An 18,528-nucleotide genomic window follows, 5' to 3' on the forward strand; every position below is an offset into this window, starting at 1 on the left:
GGAACCAAGACATCAGCTGAGTAGACAGGCATAGAATTATCAAGTCTGAGGAGCAAGGCTCCCTTTGCCTGTCTGTCATTTCAAAATTCCTTTTGAGGAGCCAGAACAAGGATGCCTTCAGGAGGTGGTGGGATCTGATCTCTCCGCAAGACCTTTTCATTGGAGGCAGGTTGTTCTCTTAGTAATGGTGGTTGTTTACATGAATAAGCCCGGGGCGGGGAAGGGCTGGTGTTTCAGAAGAAAGTTCACAGTCAAGTGATGTGCTCGTCTTTTTCTCCAGACATGTTGTGTGCCCCAGCCAAGTCCCTCCAATGATTCTGACCCACTCGACTCTGCATTCTCTGCCACACTATTGACTAAGCATCGGGCCGAGCTTTTTCACATCCATTTTCATCCCATCCTCTGCCCCTGGGAAGTGGAGGGGAAATCACGGAAGACATAGCCAGACAGAATTGAGTACAAATCCAACCATTACCACTTTTTAGCCGGGTGTCTTTTCACCTCTGTGAATCTCTTTTCTTTTGATAAAAGGCAGTGATTATAGAGCATTGCTTTATGACATTACTGCGAGAACTAGAGGAGACAGTGGACATGAAAGGCCTCATTTAGAAGTGACCCCAGCGTATCTGTGAGGCTCGTGTGCAGCGTGTTTAGGTTAAACTAAACAACAAAGGCCTGTCAGGATATAGCTTCCCCGCGCCTCAGAGCGCACCCTCAGCCTCTAGTGGCCCCAGATCTTTTAGAAGCCTGTTTCCTCACTGTCCTGTCCAATCCTGTTGCAATCACACACCTTGGGAGGCCCACAGACTTTGATCTAGAGACCAACTCTACCTCCTGCTGGCTTGCTGGCCCTGGGCGGCTTCCTTCCTCTTTTTCAGCCACAGGGCCCTCATTTGTGAACTGGGAAAACAAAACCTCCAGTGCCTAGTGATTGCCAAATTGAAACAAGCCGTTTTATAGAAAGTGACCAGCACTAGCTGTGGTTGAGAGGGGGCTCTAGGGCAGGTTCACCTTCCTGCCACTCTCTCCCTCTTTTTCCCTCTCCCAAGGTCATTGTGAGGGAGGAAGAGAAAAGCAAAGGTTGCTGGGTTTGGACTTGGATGATCTGTCCTGCACTTCCCTGAAGGCCAAGGGCTGAGTTAGATATTAAATTCAAGGGGGGGGGGTTCTTTAATTTTGGCAGTTTTGAAAGTTTTCCTTTTAAAATCCCTTATTTTTAATTAGTCAGAATTACTATTCTAATTGTGATTTTTTAACAGAGAGTTTAAATGAAACCCACTTTAAAAACAGAAAGGGACAAAACTCTTTGAATTCCACGGTAGCTCCCCTAATAAGCAGGTTACCAAAAGATCACAGTCTGAGAAGGATTCACCGCCACACACAGTGGTATTATTTTTCCTGTAATGCATTTAAAATATGATTTAATTTTAAACATTCATTTTCCACACAATTAATTCTACCAAAACATGGGACCCGGCAAATGATAGGTTTTCAACAAATGTTTGAGGACAACCTGAATGAATCAGTGATTGAAATGAATGAACAATTGGGGAACGTGCCCTCGTTTTGGAATTTGAAATTAGATATTCACAGGCCTTTTCTTTCTTCCCTTCCCACCAGAAGAAATAAGCTTCTCATTTAACTACTAGAAAAGTTTGATTTTGGAATTGAGGAATTGAGGACAACATGAAACATTGTTATCCCGATAAACTAATTCTATTCAGGCCCAGATACAGGCAGTATAATATAGGGCTTGTCAAACTTATTTCACATAGGGAGCCCAATAGTTTTTTAAAAGCTTTTGCAGAGGCCCCATAAATAAAATAAATGCCGTGGAGCTTCTCTCAATGAAGTAGGGGCGGGGGATTTGGAGTTGCCCCCTTCTCACCACTTCCAGCAGCCGCGAAGCCACCTCCAGGGAACCCCTGAGGTTCTGGGGAACACGGTTTGTAAACCACTGATGGAGTGAAGAGGACCAAATTGACAACCAGGAGATCTGGTTTCCTTGACCACAAATTGGTGTTGACAGGGGATAGGGATGGAGTGCCAGCCCCGGATGAAATACAGTTACCGAGTCACAGAGTAGATCGTCAACAGAAAGTCGACAGAATAAGAGCTTTTGTGGTAAATAGAACACCAGACTCAGGACCCAGAGACCTAAGTTCAAGTTCCAACCTTGCTAGTAACATACCATATGGCACAGGGCAAATTACTGAAATGCTCTGAATCTTCTCGCTCATTCTCCTAAGGTGGGAGTGAAATGTGGGAAATATTGCACAAAAAAGTTTAATGCTGTGAAAATTACAGGTGGCTGTCTTCCGTCTTGGGTCAGCTTCCTGGGCCTCCCCCTTAAACACTAATGTTGTTCAGAGTTTTGTCTTCATCTCTCTCCCCTCCTCTTTTCTCCACCCCCTCACCCCTACCCCCATCCCTCCCCCATGCTACCGCCGCCTTCCTCTCCTCTCCTCTGTAGTTATTCTCCCCTGGGTGATGTACTGACTTCACTAGAATACATGCACTGTTGCTCCCTGAGCCCCTTACCTATACGTATGTACTAATGATAAAGCTCCCATTTATTAAGCTATTTATACTTGTAAAAAGCAGTACAGTAACATTGTTTATAATTTCTTTACAAGGAAAGAGACAACATCCATGTTTTATGTTTAGCTAAAGCTTGGAGTGGTCCGCCAACTTGCCCAAAGGCCCAAAGCTAATCTTTTGAACTGGGATTCCACCACAGTCCAAAGGCTCTGTCCTACTTCTACTTGAAAATTGCACCTGGACACCAATTTGGAGTAAATACACTAGATGGAACCACATAGAACAACCTCTCCTCCCCCTTGCCCCCACTTTTTGGTAACATTTATTTTGATCTAATTGTGAACTCACAGAAAATTGGCAGGAACTGTGCAAAGTATTATATGTTCTTTGCCCAGATTTAAACAACTATTTTAGGGAGTTAATGGATAAGTTGGATCAGTCGCAGAGGTAGGAGAAGAGCCAGAGGCATCATGGAAGCCAGTGAATGTGAGTTTCACAGAGAGAGAAGGGTCAGCAGGGTCAGACACTTTAGAGAGGTCGAGTACAACAAAGACTGGAGAGCAGCCTCTGGGGTTAAGTGGCTCAACTAAGAGGTGGATGTTTGAAATTGCCCCTGTAAGGAACTGTCAAGGAAATGGAACAAAGACAAGAGAGAGGACTGACTTGGGCCAAAGCTTCCATTACAATGGCAAACCACAAGTCTGTGGTGGTGCCATGGTTCTCCTGGCAGCCCCCGGGCACCCAGGATTAGGAATAGAGATGGTTAATCAAAGGCAGATAGGAGAGTGTCACAGGAGCTGCTGGTGAGGGTCTTGAGGTCCAGACTAGGTAGTGAGAGAAGAAGGGTCAGGAGGGGATGGAGAGATGGCGAGAAATGAGGGAGCCAGGGGTCTGGAGAGACCTAGGGTTTAGGACAGCAGGTGGTGCATCGAGACCAAAGTCACTCTGCTGGATGTGTAGGCAGCGGGGAAAGGAGCAGGGTGATGGAGTTTAAGATCTCACAGATGGACTCTCCTGGGTCCCAGAACAACGGGCCCTGGGTGTGGCCACGGACATGGTTGACCTTGGGCAGGGGCACCTGATCTCAGGAGGAGGCGCTGACCTCTGAAAGGCGAAGGAGCCATCCCTCTGTGGGAAGCGAAAGGAAGAAGATGGGCACATAAGCAGACAGGATTGCAGACTTGGGGGGTGAGAGAGAGGGCACGCCTGCCAAATGTCCTCTGTTCCACCCACAAAGGCTGAAGCAAGGTCATCACCTGAGAGTAAGGGGAGGCAAGGGGAAAGGTGAGAGGTCCGAGGGACGTGCAGGAGGCGTGAAAGGGTCTTTGGGCAGAGTGGGAGAGTGAGCTTAATAGGGCTGCATGGCGGAGTTGCTGGACAATATCCAGTACTTTTTGAGGTGGGTGATCATGAATTTATAGTGACACCAATCTTCCTGTGTGATTTTTCTCCAGCAAAGCTCTTCTGCATGGGGGCAGGGCTAGAGAATGTAGGTGGAGAAGTTCATCCACAATTGATGTCTTTCGGGCAATCATTTGAAGGAAAAAGGAGCGAGGGACTTAGGTGAATTTGCAAGAAAATGATCATAATGGTGGACCATGGGATCTAAGTTGGGTAAGGATGGACAAGAAGACAGGGAGCTGATGGTGGAGAGAAAGTTGGTGTCAGTGGAGTGAGATACAGATGAAGATCAGAGAAGACTTCCTCCAGGGGGTTAGCAATTGTTTGTGGAACAAAACACTGGCGGGGAGGAGAAAGCTCTCCACTGCAGAGTGCTGCGGACCCAGGAGGGGGAGATGGGCTTCACGCACGGCAGGAGTTGGAGGAGGCAGTTCTGAAAGACGTTGCAGCTACAAGTCAGAGTTTGTTTGCCTTAGAATTGGTGGTCAGGAGGTGGTTCTAGAGAGGGAACTGTGGAAAGGAAAGGATGAGGAGGGAGGTCAGTAGTAGGAGAAGTGAGGGAAGCCAGCATGGAGCAGGGTGGGAATAAGATTTGGGGAGAAGATAGAAGACCAGAGGCACTTGGCACCTGCAGCATTTCCCTTTTTGGTACCAAGTTGTTTTGATGCCAGAACCGGTGGTGGGTCTAAATGATATCTCCCTGAAGTCCCCTGGAATACTGCCCCTGTTATATGGTGTAGTGATGTTCAGAGGAAGAATGGGACTTTGCAGCAGAGCTTGGGCATGGAAGGTCCTGGAAAAGTCTCCTGAAAGCTATCCAGCAAGGCATTTGATGGGAAAAGGCAAATAGAGAAACATAAGTATGTGTTTCTTCATTTATTCAGTCACTGTCTGAGCATCAGCCATCTCGCCAGCCCTTGTGGGTCACAGCGATGAGCTATCCATCTGTTGGTGGGATCCCAGCTGCTGGCTGCTCAGGGAGAAGTCTGTCTGTCTGCAGACCCCCGACCTTACCCACACAGCAGAGGAAAAAAGGAGCTGCTGCTCCGTTCTGAACCTATCTTAGGTGCTCCAGGCTGACTAGCTGCAGACTGTAATGTTTTAATTAAACCCCTCTAAGCCCTTAAAGTGGTAAATGCCTTTTTGACCTGTTCTCTCTAATTTATCTCCAGCACATTTCAACATACTGCAAATACCATCTAATTTTTGGAAACAAGTGCAGGATAAATTAAGTCTGAAGCTGAGGGCTTTTGGCAGTAAAACCTGAGTCTCCCGAACAGGTGTAAAGGTCGTGCTGGTAGAGGTTTCTCAGGATCCCCTGCAGGCCTAGCATGCAGAATCCACAGGTCCTCTTTGCAAAGGTGGGCTGGGATCAGGGTTTCGGTTTTGACGACCTTATTCTAATTTGTTTAGTGATGTTGTCAGTCTCCAGTGTGGTCATGGGAAAAAAAATCCTATAAAGAAACTTCAGGAAAGGTAGAATAAAGATCCCTGGCCTTGAGAAATCTTGGGGATAGTGAGATGGAATGAATATAATATCAGAGTCTGACAGTCCCAGCCCCCCTTTGTTAAATATTGACGATGTCCCGGATCCTTGGTGAGCCTTCATAGCCAAAAATCTCGTAAAATTTCATCCTCACCGTGCCTCGGTGGGGCAATATCACTAGTCCCATTTTACAGGTGAAGTAGAATCAGAGAGGTTTTCTAACTTACCAGACTTAAACACACAGCAAGTGGACTTCAAACCCAGAATGCCAAGCTGGTAAACCCCACAGCCTGCTCTCCTCCCCATGCGGTGCCGCCTTCAGGCCCAGTTGTATCAAGTGGAATCAGTGATTATCAGTGTTTCTCAGCACAGTATTACAGGGGCAATCAGATGCACGGGAGGGGAGTGCAGGAGAGGGTTCCCCTAGGGCTTTCTTCAAACTTGATTCAAAATTTGAGGTCAGGATGAGAAGATCCTTCAGGTGCAGGACTTGGGAGAGCCAGCAATTCTGACCCCGGGTCTCTTGCACGTAACCCCTGACAACACTCGCTCCACTCAGTTGTAACTGTTTTTCACATCTGTTCCCTCCACTTGCTGGTGGCCCTTCAGAGAAGAGGGATTGTGTCTTAGACACTTTTCTCTCCCCACACTCTGCCTGGCCTGTTAATAGGCTCTCAGTATATGTGGGAGTGAATGAGCACAGGAATGAGTGTGTGAAATGAGAAGACATTAATTATGTCCAGAGCTGGGGAGCCTGCTTCCCCAGGCCCTCCTAGGAAGGGTTTCCTGGGAAAGTTTTAGCACAGCCCTGTCCACACGCGGAGAGGAGTTCTAGGATATTTTGTCCCATCAGAGGAAACCCGGTTTGACACCACTTTCATTTTATATACTTAGTCTTGTTGAGTTTGCTCACTATTTCTTTACTGTTAGGCACTTTGCCTACAATTAAGATAAATTGCCATGTGGGCAGCAACAGAACAGACTCGTAGAACTCTTTATTAAAATAGCTGAGCGCTAACATTGAAGAATGAAGTGGTTGGAACTAAAGAACACGTTTTTAAAGAAGGCAAACACCTAGATACAATGTAGTACCTTAACTGGTATCAATCACTACTTAATCTAATTAGTTTAGAAGCTATTTTAAAGAGCTTAATTAGATTAAGTTGTGATTGATAACACTTTATATCTACTTGAGGAGAGCACTTCTAATTTACCTTGAATCTTTATGCTTCTAGTCAAAAGCCTATTTCAGGCACGTGCTAAGTGTGGGGAAGTACTTTATTGTCCCTGAAATCACTCTAGGTGCCTGGCACCGGGCTGAGCCAGAGGCCCTGGCAGAGTCCTTGGGCTCAGACATTCTGATACCTAGTGGGGTGGCCTTGACAAGGACACCCTGAGATTCTACTTCAGGAGGCCTGAGAGCAAATGGGGGAATGCAGAAAAGTCAGCAGAGCAGGAGGAGAGCAGTTTAGCAGGCCCATAGGTGCATGGGGTCCACCTAGCTTGAGGTCAAGGTGTGTAGTAGCCCACACCCTCTTGGTAGAGATGTGCTGCTCGGTAACAGTGGAGTCAGGGTAGGGGGCTTGCTTAGCCTGATGGTGGAAGTTCATCATTGCCTAGAGAGCAGCGGGTCAAGGCATGTGGGGCCTACTCCTCCCCCAGTGTTTGGGGAACTGTGACTTCCTTTGAGCCCGCTAAGAACCATGGGGGAAGGAAACAGGAAGTAGGAAGTTATATCTGGGGTGGGATGTACAAACTTCAGTCTCTTCTGGGCTGGGAGTGGGAGGTGGGGATGGGAACTCATCCTAACCTAAACTAAAATGCTTGTCTTCCATCTCCTCTCTGCAGCCCGTATGTGTGATGCCCACCTTCGAGGCCCCTCAGGCATCATCACCTCCCCTAATTTCCCCATTCAGTATGACAACAACGCACACTGTGTGTGGATCATCACAGCACTCAACCCCGCCAAGGTAAGGCTCTTGGGGAGGATGGGGAGTGTCCTATGGGCAGGACTGGATTGGGGACAGTTATTCTACCAGGGATTTCAAACCCAGAACTTGGTTGTGGTAGATTCTCTGCAGACAATTATTAAAAATTGTTTTTACTAAATACCAAGTAGATAAAAAGCATACTTGTAAAATATAAGATATAAAGAACATCAATACAACAAACACCTGTGTAGCCATCTCCCCACTCAAGAAAAAAAAAAAAAACACACACACACACAGATATCTTAGTGATGTGTGTCCCTCACTAACCTCATTCCGTTCCCTGTCCCTCAGGTCACCATTACCTCGATTGTGTGCTTTATTTTTCCTCTGCTCTTCTTTATAGTTAGCACATAAGTATGTATCCATAAAAATATTTAGTTTGCCAGCATTTGAACTTCATGTAAATATAATCACGTTGTATATAGTGTTAATCAAGTTCACTCAAAATTATGTCCTTAAGATTTATGTCGTGTATCATTTTGCACTGCTATATACATCTTTTCACATCTTTATTTCCGAGTTAGTGCTTTTTTTTCCTGTGAAGTGCGCTTTGTTCTCTAATAACTTTTATAAGTATCTTGCCAAGATCCACAAAATGACCTGTTGCAATCTTTATTTTAATTATACCAAAACTACAGATAAATTGGAGAACTGATATCTTTATGAGACCAAGTCTTCCAGTCCATTAATATGCTATATCTATATTTACTTAGGGCTTCTTTAAGGGCTTTCAGTAAACTTGTGTCATCTTTCCATTGTAAATCTTGTACAAGTCTTAATATATTTATTCCTAGGTATATTTGATGTTGCTTTTATAAATCATATCTTTTAAGATTTTATTTTCTACCTTTTTCTTGCATGGTGGTTAGAAATGCAATTAATTTTTATAGTTTGATTTTTGTATATAGCAGCTATTCCATAATAATTTATCTGTGAATTCTTTGGAGTTTTCTACATAAGACAGTTATCGTCTGCAAGGAATGATGGTTTTGTTTCTTCCTTTTCAATCTTACACCTTTTCTTCAACCTTTTTCTTGCCCCAATGTTCTGCCTAGAATCTCCAGTGTAATGTCAAACCATTGTGATGATGGTAGGCACTTTTGCCATTGTTCAGTGTTAAACACAATGCTTTACTTCCTCACCATGAAGTATGACGTTTGCTGAAGTCTTTTTCTTAAATTTGTAGTTCCTTTCTCATCCTAGTTTGCTAAGAGCTTTTATTGTGAATGGATGTTGACTTTTATTAAGCATCTTTCTATATCTATTGATATAATCATATGATTTTCTCCTTTATTCTCCTGTGTGGTGAATTCCACTGGTTGATTTTTCTGATGTTAAACCAACCTTGCATTCCTGAGATAAACCCAACCTGGTCATTTAGTATTATCATTTTTAAACATGCCTATATTTGATTTACTAATATTTTGCATAGTGAATTTGCTTCTATTTTGTTATGTATTATATATATAACAAAATAGAATATATTATACACACACACACACACACACACACACATACACACATACATACATACATACACATGCATACACACACACGCCTGCCAGATCTCTGTGTCAAAATATTGTTAACCTCATAAAATGATTTGGAGTTTTTCCTCTTTCTATCCTACCTTTGTTTTTGGTGTTCTACAGTTTCACTGTCATATGTCTAGTTGTGGATATTTTCGTATTCATCTTATTTGATTTCATTAAGCTTCTTGAATCTATGGATTGCATCTTTCATCAGTTTGGGAAAATTTTTAGCCATTGTCATTTCGACTGTTGTCTCTCCTTTATTCTCTCTCTTTTCTGCTTCTGGAAGTCTGACAAGGCAGACTTCTATCATTTTCTCTCATTCTGTTCAATAACCTGTCTAACCTCCGTTGAAGTCATTCACTGGAGATTTATTTTAATTTCAAATATCATTATTTTTAGTTTATGAAGTCCTATTTAGTTTTTTTTCAGGTGCTTTTTGAGCTAATTTTATAATCTCTTGCTCCTTACATATATTTAAGTTATTTAAATATGTTAAACACATTTATTTTATATTCTGTGTCTATGAATCCCAGTATATGAAACCTTCGCAAGTTTCACTCTGTTGCCTGTTGTTTCTCACCTGTTGCCCCCAGAACCATGTTTCTTTCTTTGTTTTGTAATTTTTGACTGTGTGGTTAGAATCATAAACTTTGTCTGTGGGAATTCCTTGAGACCTGGGTAGAAGCTGGTGTGTTTGCTTCTGCTCAGTGCCTGGGGGCATTACCAGCCAGACCTCTTCAGACTAAATTCTCAGCATGAAGGTTTCAAACCACCCAAGTAATCTGAAGGCTGAAAACCCACGTGAAGACAGATTTAGCATGATGGAGTCTCAGGGGAAGTTTTCTGTTTGCTGTTCACTCAGTGTCAAGGTCTGAGATAAACAATCAGCCTCGAGATCTGCCCAGAGGGTAGCAGTGCTGCATGAGAAGGAAGGTAGGCTTATTTCTAGTTCATCCTCACACTAAGGGTGCAGCCTTAACTAGCTCAGCTTTGTTCAGGGGTGTCACCGAGAGTCCCTAACTTTGGTGGACCCTGACCTTTGTCTCCTTCTCCCTCTTCTCCACAAGGCCCTGAAAACCAAAGCTCTACTTCACCAGTTTTTAAAAATGCACTCAAGGCCAAAGCCAGCTTCACGCTCTGAATCACATTTTGTATCTCTACATTGACTGGGTTTTAGACTCTGAGAATTCTTACTATACTAGTCTTCTCAGGCTTCCATAACAAAATATAAGAGACTGGGTGGCTTTAACAAGGGACAATTATTTTCTCACAGTTATAGAGGATAGAAGTCTATGATCAAGATGCCAGCAAATTTGGTTTCTGGTGAGGACTCTTCCCAGCTCATAGACAGCCTCCTTCTCACTGTGTCTTCACGTGGCCTTTCCTTTGTGCACATTCAGAGAGAAACTTTCTGGTATCTCCTCCCCTCTTTTGAGGACACCAAACCCATTTGATTAAGGCCCCACCCTTATTACTTCATTTAACCCTAATCACCTTCCTAAAGGCCCCATCTCCAATTACCATCACATTCAGGGTTTGGATTTCAACATATGAATTTTAGGAGGATATAATTCAGTTCATAACACTTACTAACTTGTAAAAAGCTTTTTTTTTTCTTTTTAAATTTTACTCAACATTTTAAAATTGTTTGCTCATGAGTGCCTAGGACCATAATACTTGGAACACTGGAAACAGATTTCCTCTGCAAGGCATTTTACAAAGAAAGATTCATATTTTATCAAACCATTTGATGATGAACCTAGTCAATGGAGAAGGATGTTTCAGCCACATGAGGGTGGAAATGGAGGCTAAACCAGAAGGACCTACTACCATGAAGTTATTAAGTTGCTGACTAGAGGACTCTTTCTTGGGCATTGTTAAAAATGCTTATCTCTGTTTGCTTTTGAATCCGAAGTATAGGTAAGGCATGAGAATTTTCTGAGAAACAATTTGATTTGCCCTCAGAAGGCCTAGCCTTGGCTGGTGTGTGGAGGTCAATGGCCCCATATTGGTCACTACCCCACATGCCCTGCAGGAGGTCACTCCAACCTGGGTTCCTGAAGCCAGCCCCTCTGAAGGACACTCCCTCAGAGTCAAGTTGTTCAGAAGGGTGTTCTTAGCAGCTTCATGGGTTCTTACTGGGCTTCAGGTAGTGCTAGGGGAGCCCAGAAAGGCTGAAGGGAGTTCCTTACTGACACCACCCAGGAAGACAGCCAGGGAGCATACAGTGCCGAAAGGAGGGTGTAAGAGTAGAAACTCGAAGTCTTAGACTGAAGACTCGGAGCTGTCTTCCTGCAAATAGCAGGGAAAATGCATAGTGTGTTCCTACCCCTGTTCACTGGCCCACAGGAGAGATACAAGTGTGTCCAAGGACTGCTTGTCTGGTCACTTTGGGAACATCTCCTTCAGCAAAAATCACAGCCTCTCCAAGTTCACAATAATTTTTATGAGATGAGCATTTATTCGTTCATTGACCACAATATGATCTCTGTCCCGTACAGGAGCGTGCGCATATGAGAGAAGTCATGTAAGTAAATGTAAAGCCAGAGTTTGGATAGGTGCTAATGGAGATGAGGCTACAGTGCGATGGGAAAATCTAGGAAGGAGCCACTACCTGGAAGGTCAGGGAACTTTTCACAGAGGAGGTGACATTTGAACAGGGTCTTGAAGGATAAGTAGGCTTAGAAATCAGTATTTCAGAGTGGATACATGTGCAGAGGCACCAAGGTTTGGAACAGTCTCTTAGAACTGAAAATAATTCAACATGCCTATATCAAGATGAAGCTGGAAAGATTTAGATCATGGTGAACACACATGCTTGGTAGAAAGGCTTGAGTTTTATCCTGAAACGGATTTTTAAGGGTAGAAGTGTTAGGCTGTTGGTAATAACAATAATAGCTATCTCTTATTGTATGCCTGTCATGTGCCAAGAACTGAGCTAGGCCTTCTGTGTAAATGAATTTCTTTCATCCTCTTCATAGCACAATTAATTAGGTTTTAAAAAGACCCATTTGATGGATGAAAAAACTGAATCGTGGACAGGTTGAAGGTTAAGAAACTTACTCGTAGCACATAACCAGGAAACAAGTGGCAGCGCTGAGATTTAAACCCAGTCTTCCTGGGTATATTGCCCATGAACTTCAGCAGCTATGCTGTGCTACTGGATGGAACAAGGTCTCAGAATAGATGGGAGGGGTTGGGACTGGTAGCACTGGGATCAGCCTTGGGAAGGATGAGGGCCATTCTTCCTTCTGAACCAGAGCAATAGGAGGAAGGTCTGAATTTTTGAAAGATTACTCTGACATCAGTAGAGCTATTAGAGAGGGAAACTGGGGAGAGTGAGACCGGGTAGGAGGCTGAAGCAGTTACCCAAGTAAGAAATCTGGGGTCATCGACTAAGGCTTTGGAAACATGAAGTGGGGAGACAGACTTAAGAGGAATTTAGGGAATGGGATGGGACTTGATGGCTGACTGGGCGTGAGATGGAGGGAGAAGGAGAGGTCTCATTCAACATTGTGTCCCAAGTGACCACCATAGTGCCTGGTATATAGTAGGCACTCAGTAAACATTTATTCAATGAACAAATAGATGATGACTCAGTGTTTTCTGACGTGGACCAATCGGTGGCTTTAAAAGGAAATACAAGAAGAGGAACAAGCTTGGCAGCAGTCAAGAGGGAAGCGTGTGCATTTGAAGTGCCTGCATTTCATCCAATGACATTTGGATACACAGGTTGGAGACTGCATAAATCTGGGTTCAAGAGAGAGATTTGGGGGTCATTTCATCAACACACAGTTGGGAACAGAAGCGTAAGGAATGGATAACCCTTCTTGGAGAGAGCAAAGAGAATGAAAAGACTTAGAATGGATCTGGGAACACAGTCCTTACAGATGAAGGAGATCCAGTGAAAGAAACAGAGAAGGAGCAGTCAACGTGGTAGGAGGGAAATCAAGCGGCAAAAGCAGGAAGAGTTTCCAACCAGGATGTGTCTAATAATGGCAACGCTGAGAAGCGTCTTGTTGGAAAAGGACTGGAAAGAGACTGTTGGCTTTGGTCTTGGAAGAGGACCTTGCAGTGGAGCTTTGGGGGACAGAAACAGCAGTGGGATGGGGAGTGAATGGATGGGGAGGGGGGGATGCTCAAGAGGCCAGACATGGAGACAGCCTTTTTGACTTAATTGTGAAGTGAGGGAAGGAGAAAGGGCACATGAGGGAGGTCAGGTGGACAGAAAGCTTTGGGCTACTTAGGGTGTTTGTTTAGGATATTGGGATTTTGAGCCCGTTTGTAGACTGTGGGCAAAACAAGCACAGAGAAAGAGAATGAAGATGTAGGAGAAAGAGGATGGTGAGTGAAGGATCTGGAGCGAGTGAGAGGCAAATTGGACTGAGAATGCAGGGGCTCCTTTCACAATGAGCAGGTGAAGAAAAATGCTGTCATGAGAAGGAGCTGAGCGTTTTGCCCGCAGGAGTGTAGAGTAGGTCTCCTTATAATCATGGAATGATTACACATCCCTAGTACCTGTATGTGTGTGGGCATGAGGACCCTTCCTGCCATTTCATCCCCCTTGTAGGACCTCTCCTGGTTGAGCTTGAGAGGGAGCTGGGAATGTTTCAGTGACTACGGCCACCTCCAAGGGCAATTGGAAGGTCCAAACAAGGCCCAAAAATGGTCTGACATGGGAATGGCCGAGAACCTATGTCAAGATGCCAGCCTTGATTGAGCACCATGGGCTGTGCTGCCCTGCACTGTGGGAACAAGGACTGACAGTCTCATTGCAGAGGCAGGTGAAGGGCATGTCTCTCCTCGATAAACTAAGAATAAAACAATTAAAACCACCTTGGTCCATCCTCCTGGAAGCATCCTCCCAGAAGCTGGGAAGATTCAGGGAAAAGAGAAAAGGCAGCTCAGAGCACGTGATGCTGGCCTACTAGGTACACAGCTCTGCATTCTCCCTTTGATTGGGATGGTCTGGAGAAATGCGAGCCCCGCCTTGGCCAGATGGGCTATCTTAGTTTTTGTAGTCATTCTGCCCACAATAACATTTCCCAAATTTGGTCAATCATCAGAAATACCTGGAGAAAGTTTAAAGACACAAATTCCAAAGCTCCTTCCTCAAAGATCTGATTCAGTGGGTCTGAGATGGGAACCTGGAACCTACATTTTTAAAGAGCATCCTGGTGGTTCTGACCAACCTGGTGTATGTGATAAATAACAACTCCCTTCCCTCCCAGCAAAGCACACAAGGCCCTCCTGCCCACCTCCCCTCAGGCAGCCCTGGCTTCAGCCACACTGAACTCCTGGTTCAGACACAGCTGGCCCTTTAAGAACTCCGTTCAGCACATCCTATCCCAGTGTGCCTTCCCTTCTCCTCCAGGCAAATCCTACCCATCTTTGAGACACAGTTCAGATCCCTGCTCTTCAGAGAAGCCTTCCTAACTCCACCAGGTCTTAGTCCTGCCTCTGTTCCTCCAGCACTTCATCAGCCCCTTCCGTTTGCATGCATGTTACATTGCACTGTGTTGGGAATCTCTTTCCTCCATAGCTCATGAGAGCCCCCAAAGCAGGAGTGGCATGTTGTTTATCTCTCCTGCAGTTAGCACAGTGCCCGGCACAGAGGAGGAGCTCAGCAGATGTTTGAATACGTTAACAACTGACGGAAGAGACCTATCTCTGGGTCAGGTAGCTCCTCAGGTATGGCCCCGCCCAAGCTGGGCCCCAGAGCCTCCTCCTATTAGGACCTTTCAGCTCAGCCTCAGGAAGGATGTGGCTGATGAAATTTCCGTGGTCAGGACTGAAACCCAGACCTGAGTCGGTGCCCCCTACTGGCGCCCATCGGCCTTTCCTTCACAGCTTCTCAGTATGAACTCAAGACATAGGAGTCAATTTGCATATGATCTTCGCTGGATTTGATCAAGACAGTTAATCCACCTGTGCTAGAAAAGAAGTAAAAGGCAGGCAGGAGAGAAAGAGAGATACGGGAGGGAGAGGCATGAGGATGCAAAGCAGAAGGAGGGGGCCTGGAAGGGAGAGGGAGAGGAAAGCGCATTTTATGAACTTCAAAGCCAAAGATAACAGCGTTTTGATTATTCACTCCTTGGGGATTATCAGTGTCACTCTTCCCTTTGCAGATCTGAAGAACAGAGAAATAACTGTCCAGTCAGCAATGACTCTCTTGTGCAAATGTCAGGAACCCATGCGTTGGCCCTTTTGTTCACTCACTTATTCATTGAGCAAACATTCACTCTTACACTCTCTGTGCTGCGCCCCGCGCAGGTGCTGGCTGGTGATGAGAGAGGTTTTCCCTAAATTCCCCCACAGCTCATTCCTCACGACTGGGCGGCTCTAGAGGGACCCTTCCATGGCCTCCTCCAGTCCTGACCCTGATCCCTTTCCTTTTTACAGTTGTTTTCAGTTCCCGGTGTATTTTGGCATTCCTCTTCCCCTGGAGCTGGCCGTGGCCTGTTCCCACACACCCTCCTCTCTTCGTGAAGACAAAGCCTGCTCCCTCCTCCAGCCGGGATTTTGTGCCCCTCGCATTTGCCCCATCCCCGTGTTCCTCTGATTTCAGAACTCATCACACTGCGCTGTGTTTCGCATATACCCATGTGTCTCCCCTTCTAGACTGTGAGGCCTCAGGGCATTGGCCATGTTTGTCTTCCTCTATTGCCTCTCCAGAGCCCAGCACCTGGCAAGGACGTATTGACTGTTGAGTGAATAATTGAATGAATGAATCCATCAACCAATGAGTGAATGAATGGATGAAGGGCTTACTGCTCTCAGAGCCAGCAAAGTTAAACCTGAGGTAGTGACCAAAGTTCCAGAACCTCTGAAAGTTCTCGGTCTCTGCCCCTGGGCTTTCTTTCCCAACCTCCTCGAAAACCTTCCTTAAAGGGGCTGGGGCTTCCCTGGTGGCGCAGTGGTTGAGAGTCCGCCTGCCGATGCAGGGGACACGGGTTCGTGCCCCGGTCCGGGAAGATCCCACATGCCACGGAGCGGCTGGGCCCGTGAGCCATGGCCACTGAGCCTGCGCGTCCGGAGCCTGTGCTCCGCAACGGGAGAGGCCACAACAGTGAGAGGCCCGCATAAAACAAAACAAAAAACAAAACAAACAAACAAAAAAAAAGGTGCTGGAGGCCTCTCTGCTTGAGCTCCTGAGGGTTCAGAGCAGCCCTTCCACCAGACTCCCCTCCGCCCCACCCCAAGAGCCAGTTCTCCAGCCCTGCCCTGGGCCCTCAGCAAGACCCAGGCAAGAGTCACCATGCAGGCCGTGCCCAGGGAAAGGGAGTTCCCTTCCTTTCATGGAGCTAATAGGCTGTTCTAAGCCTTAGTATCCTGAGGCAGGAGGGGTTGGGGGAAGCCAAGGTCAGCCCTCAGGAGCTCAGAGAAGCGCTCTGAGGAGGAATAGGGAAGCAGGCCTGGAGCCGAGGGTTGTGGAGGGAGCTCTGACTCACTGGGAAGGGGCAGGGGCAGGCCATGGAAAGCCTAGGGTTTCCATGCCAAGAAGCGGAACTTTCTCCTGAGGCTCAAGAGTTGATAAACTTTTCTGTGGTGATGAAAGCCTTTCTTCAGAACCCATAGTCATTAGGTTCTGATTGGCTGTGAGTTGCAGAAAACTCCTCCACAGAAGCTTAAACGAAACACTGATTATTTTCTCCATAACCCAAAGGTCCAGAAGTGAAGACTCCAGGGCTGGTTTAGTAGTTTTCTCAGTGTCTTGAGCCCCTCTGCCATGCTTTGCTTGTGGCTCTTGTCCTCATGATCACAAGAAGGCTGCTTCACCTCTGTCCTCACATTTGTATTCCAGGAAAGCAAGGAGAAAGGTGGGAAAATGCCCCGAGGACTCCTCAGCTCATGTCTCATTGCCCAGAATCCTGTCACTTCACTATCCTTAGCTCTGAGGTTACCCACGTATATTGCCACACTCCAAGCAAAGCCAGCGTTCTGTTAAGATGCGTAAATGGTGGGAGGAGCATTGAGTGAACCACTATGTCTGTCACAGAGTCCCAATCATGAACTAGATCAAAAGGAGCTGCTTTGGTTGGAGCAAGGCCCTGCCCACTCTGGCTCTTTTCCCACCTTCATTTGTGCCCCCTTAGTACATTTGTAGAACCCCGGGGTGCCTGGGAACTCAATTTGAAAACCATTGCTCTAGGCCAGAGGTCAGCAAACTTTCTGTAAAGAGCCAGACCATAAATATTTTAAGCTTTGAGGACCGTGTGAGGTTTTTGTTGCACATTCTTCTTTGTAGTGGTTTATGTGTTTTTTAACCCTCTAAAAAAGTAAGAACACTTCTTAACTCAAGGGGCCAAACAAAAATAGGCTACGGGCCTGATTTGGCCCAAGGACCATAGTTATCCAACCCCAGCTCTAAGGGGTCGTGGGGCACAGAGTTTTTGGTACAGAGTGAAGGATGGGCAGCAGAGGCCAGAGCCCAGCTAGGAGGCAGTTATAGAAATGCAGTCACTGGACAAAACAATCTCAGTCTAGATCTCTTGGGACTCCAGCTTCCCAAAATATGCCTGAGAGCTGTCAGATCCTCTGGAGCCTCACTGAGACCTTGGGCACAGGCTGGCAGGACTGGGATCCCTGTCCTTCGGCTGGTCCTGGACGGTGCTCAGGAAGCAAGGAATGTCCTCTGGGCCCAGGGTGGGCACCCTCCAGGGTCCCACTCCCATTGCCCACAATTCTCCGGAAAGGCAGCTGTGTGCTGAGGGGCACAGTCTCCAGGATTTCCTCCCCCCCCGCCCCCGTTCTCTGCAATGAACACAGACTCAGGCTCCCCTAAGCCCTCGTCCCACTGCTGGGCCCCGGACCAGCCTCCTGGCAGGTCTCTCTGCCTCCAGCCCTCCCTCCATGCCGAGTTATAGCTTCCCCCCCATCTTCACCCTCAAATCCAGACTGCTTGCTCTGGCCTGCCAGACAAAATGCAGACTCAGCCATGCTGCTCTCCCCTCCCCGCTGACCCCTCGGCTGCCCTCCTGGCTCCTTGTTTCCCTGTTCACTGCTCAGAGCATCTCCGGGACGGAGCCCACACCCTTCTCCATCCTGCAGGTCCCTGCACACCTACCTCCTCCATGCGGCCGCCTTTCATCTCTCCCTCCTTTGCCATCCTCCAATACTCACCGTCTGCACCGTGCACTTGGCATTTAGGTTCTGCTGTAGATTGTAGGACGAGTGAGATAACTTGTGGGAAGCAGCTAGCTCGGTGCTTGGCACAAGGCAGGTGCTCAGTAATTATGTCCTAGTGCAGGGTTTGTTTATTCATTTACCTAATGGGTGCAAATTGGGGGTCTGAGCTGTATATACACGTGCCTCTTAATCATGCCTGTTTCAAGTGCGGCCACTCTCCTGCCTTAGAAAGACACCTTGCCAGCTTGATTCACCTGCATGTTAGTTAATGAACCATTACAGGATCCTGTCTTTAAAGAAAGGCCAAAGAGAAGAGCGAAAAATAAATGAAAGCACCAGTACACTGTGCACTGGGGGCCCATCCCAAAGCTTCACCGTTGTATGTTGTGCTGTCTGCCTGGTGTAGTTAGCTCCCATGTTAGGGTCAGACACTCTAAAATGCAGC

The 18,528-nt window shown here is 46.3% G+C and overlaps 1 protein-coding gene across 2 annotated transcripts in view; it reads left to right on the forward strand.

Moving 5' to 3' along the window:
* Nucleotides 1–18,528, forward strand: part of CSMD2 (CUB and Sushi multiple domains 2) — a 665,093-nt gene that overhangs the window by 342,482 nt on the left and 304,083 nt on the right. For both annotated transcript variants that reach the window (XM_029230811.1, XM_029230813.1), the window contains exon 10: nucleotides 7,277–7,398. In XM_029230811.1, the coding sequence (XP_029086644.1) occupies nucleotides 7,277–7,398 (122 nt within the window). The remainder of the gene's footprint in view (nucleotides 1–7,276; nucleotides 7,399–18,528) is intronic.

Source organism: Monodon monoceros, unplaced genomic scaffold (assembly GCF_005190385.1).
Source record: "Monodon monoceros isolate NGI ecotype Baffin Bay Population unplaced genomic scaffold, NGI_Narwhal_1 Super_Scaffold_18, whole genome shotgun sequence".
Lineage (NCBI taxonomy): Eukaryota > Metazoa > Chordata > Mammalia > Artiodactyla > Monodontidae > Monodon > Monodon monoceros.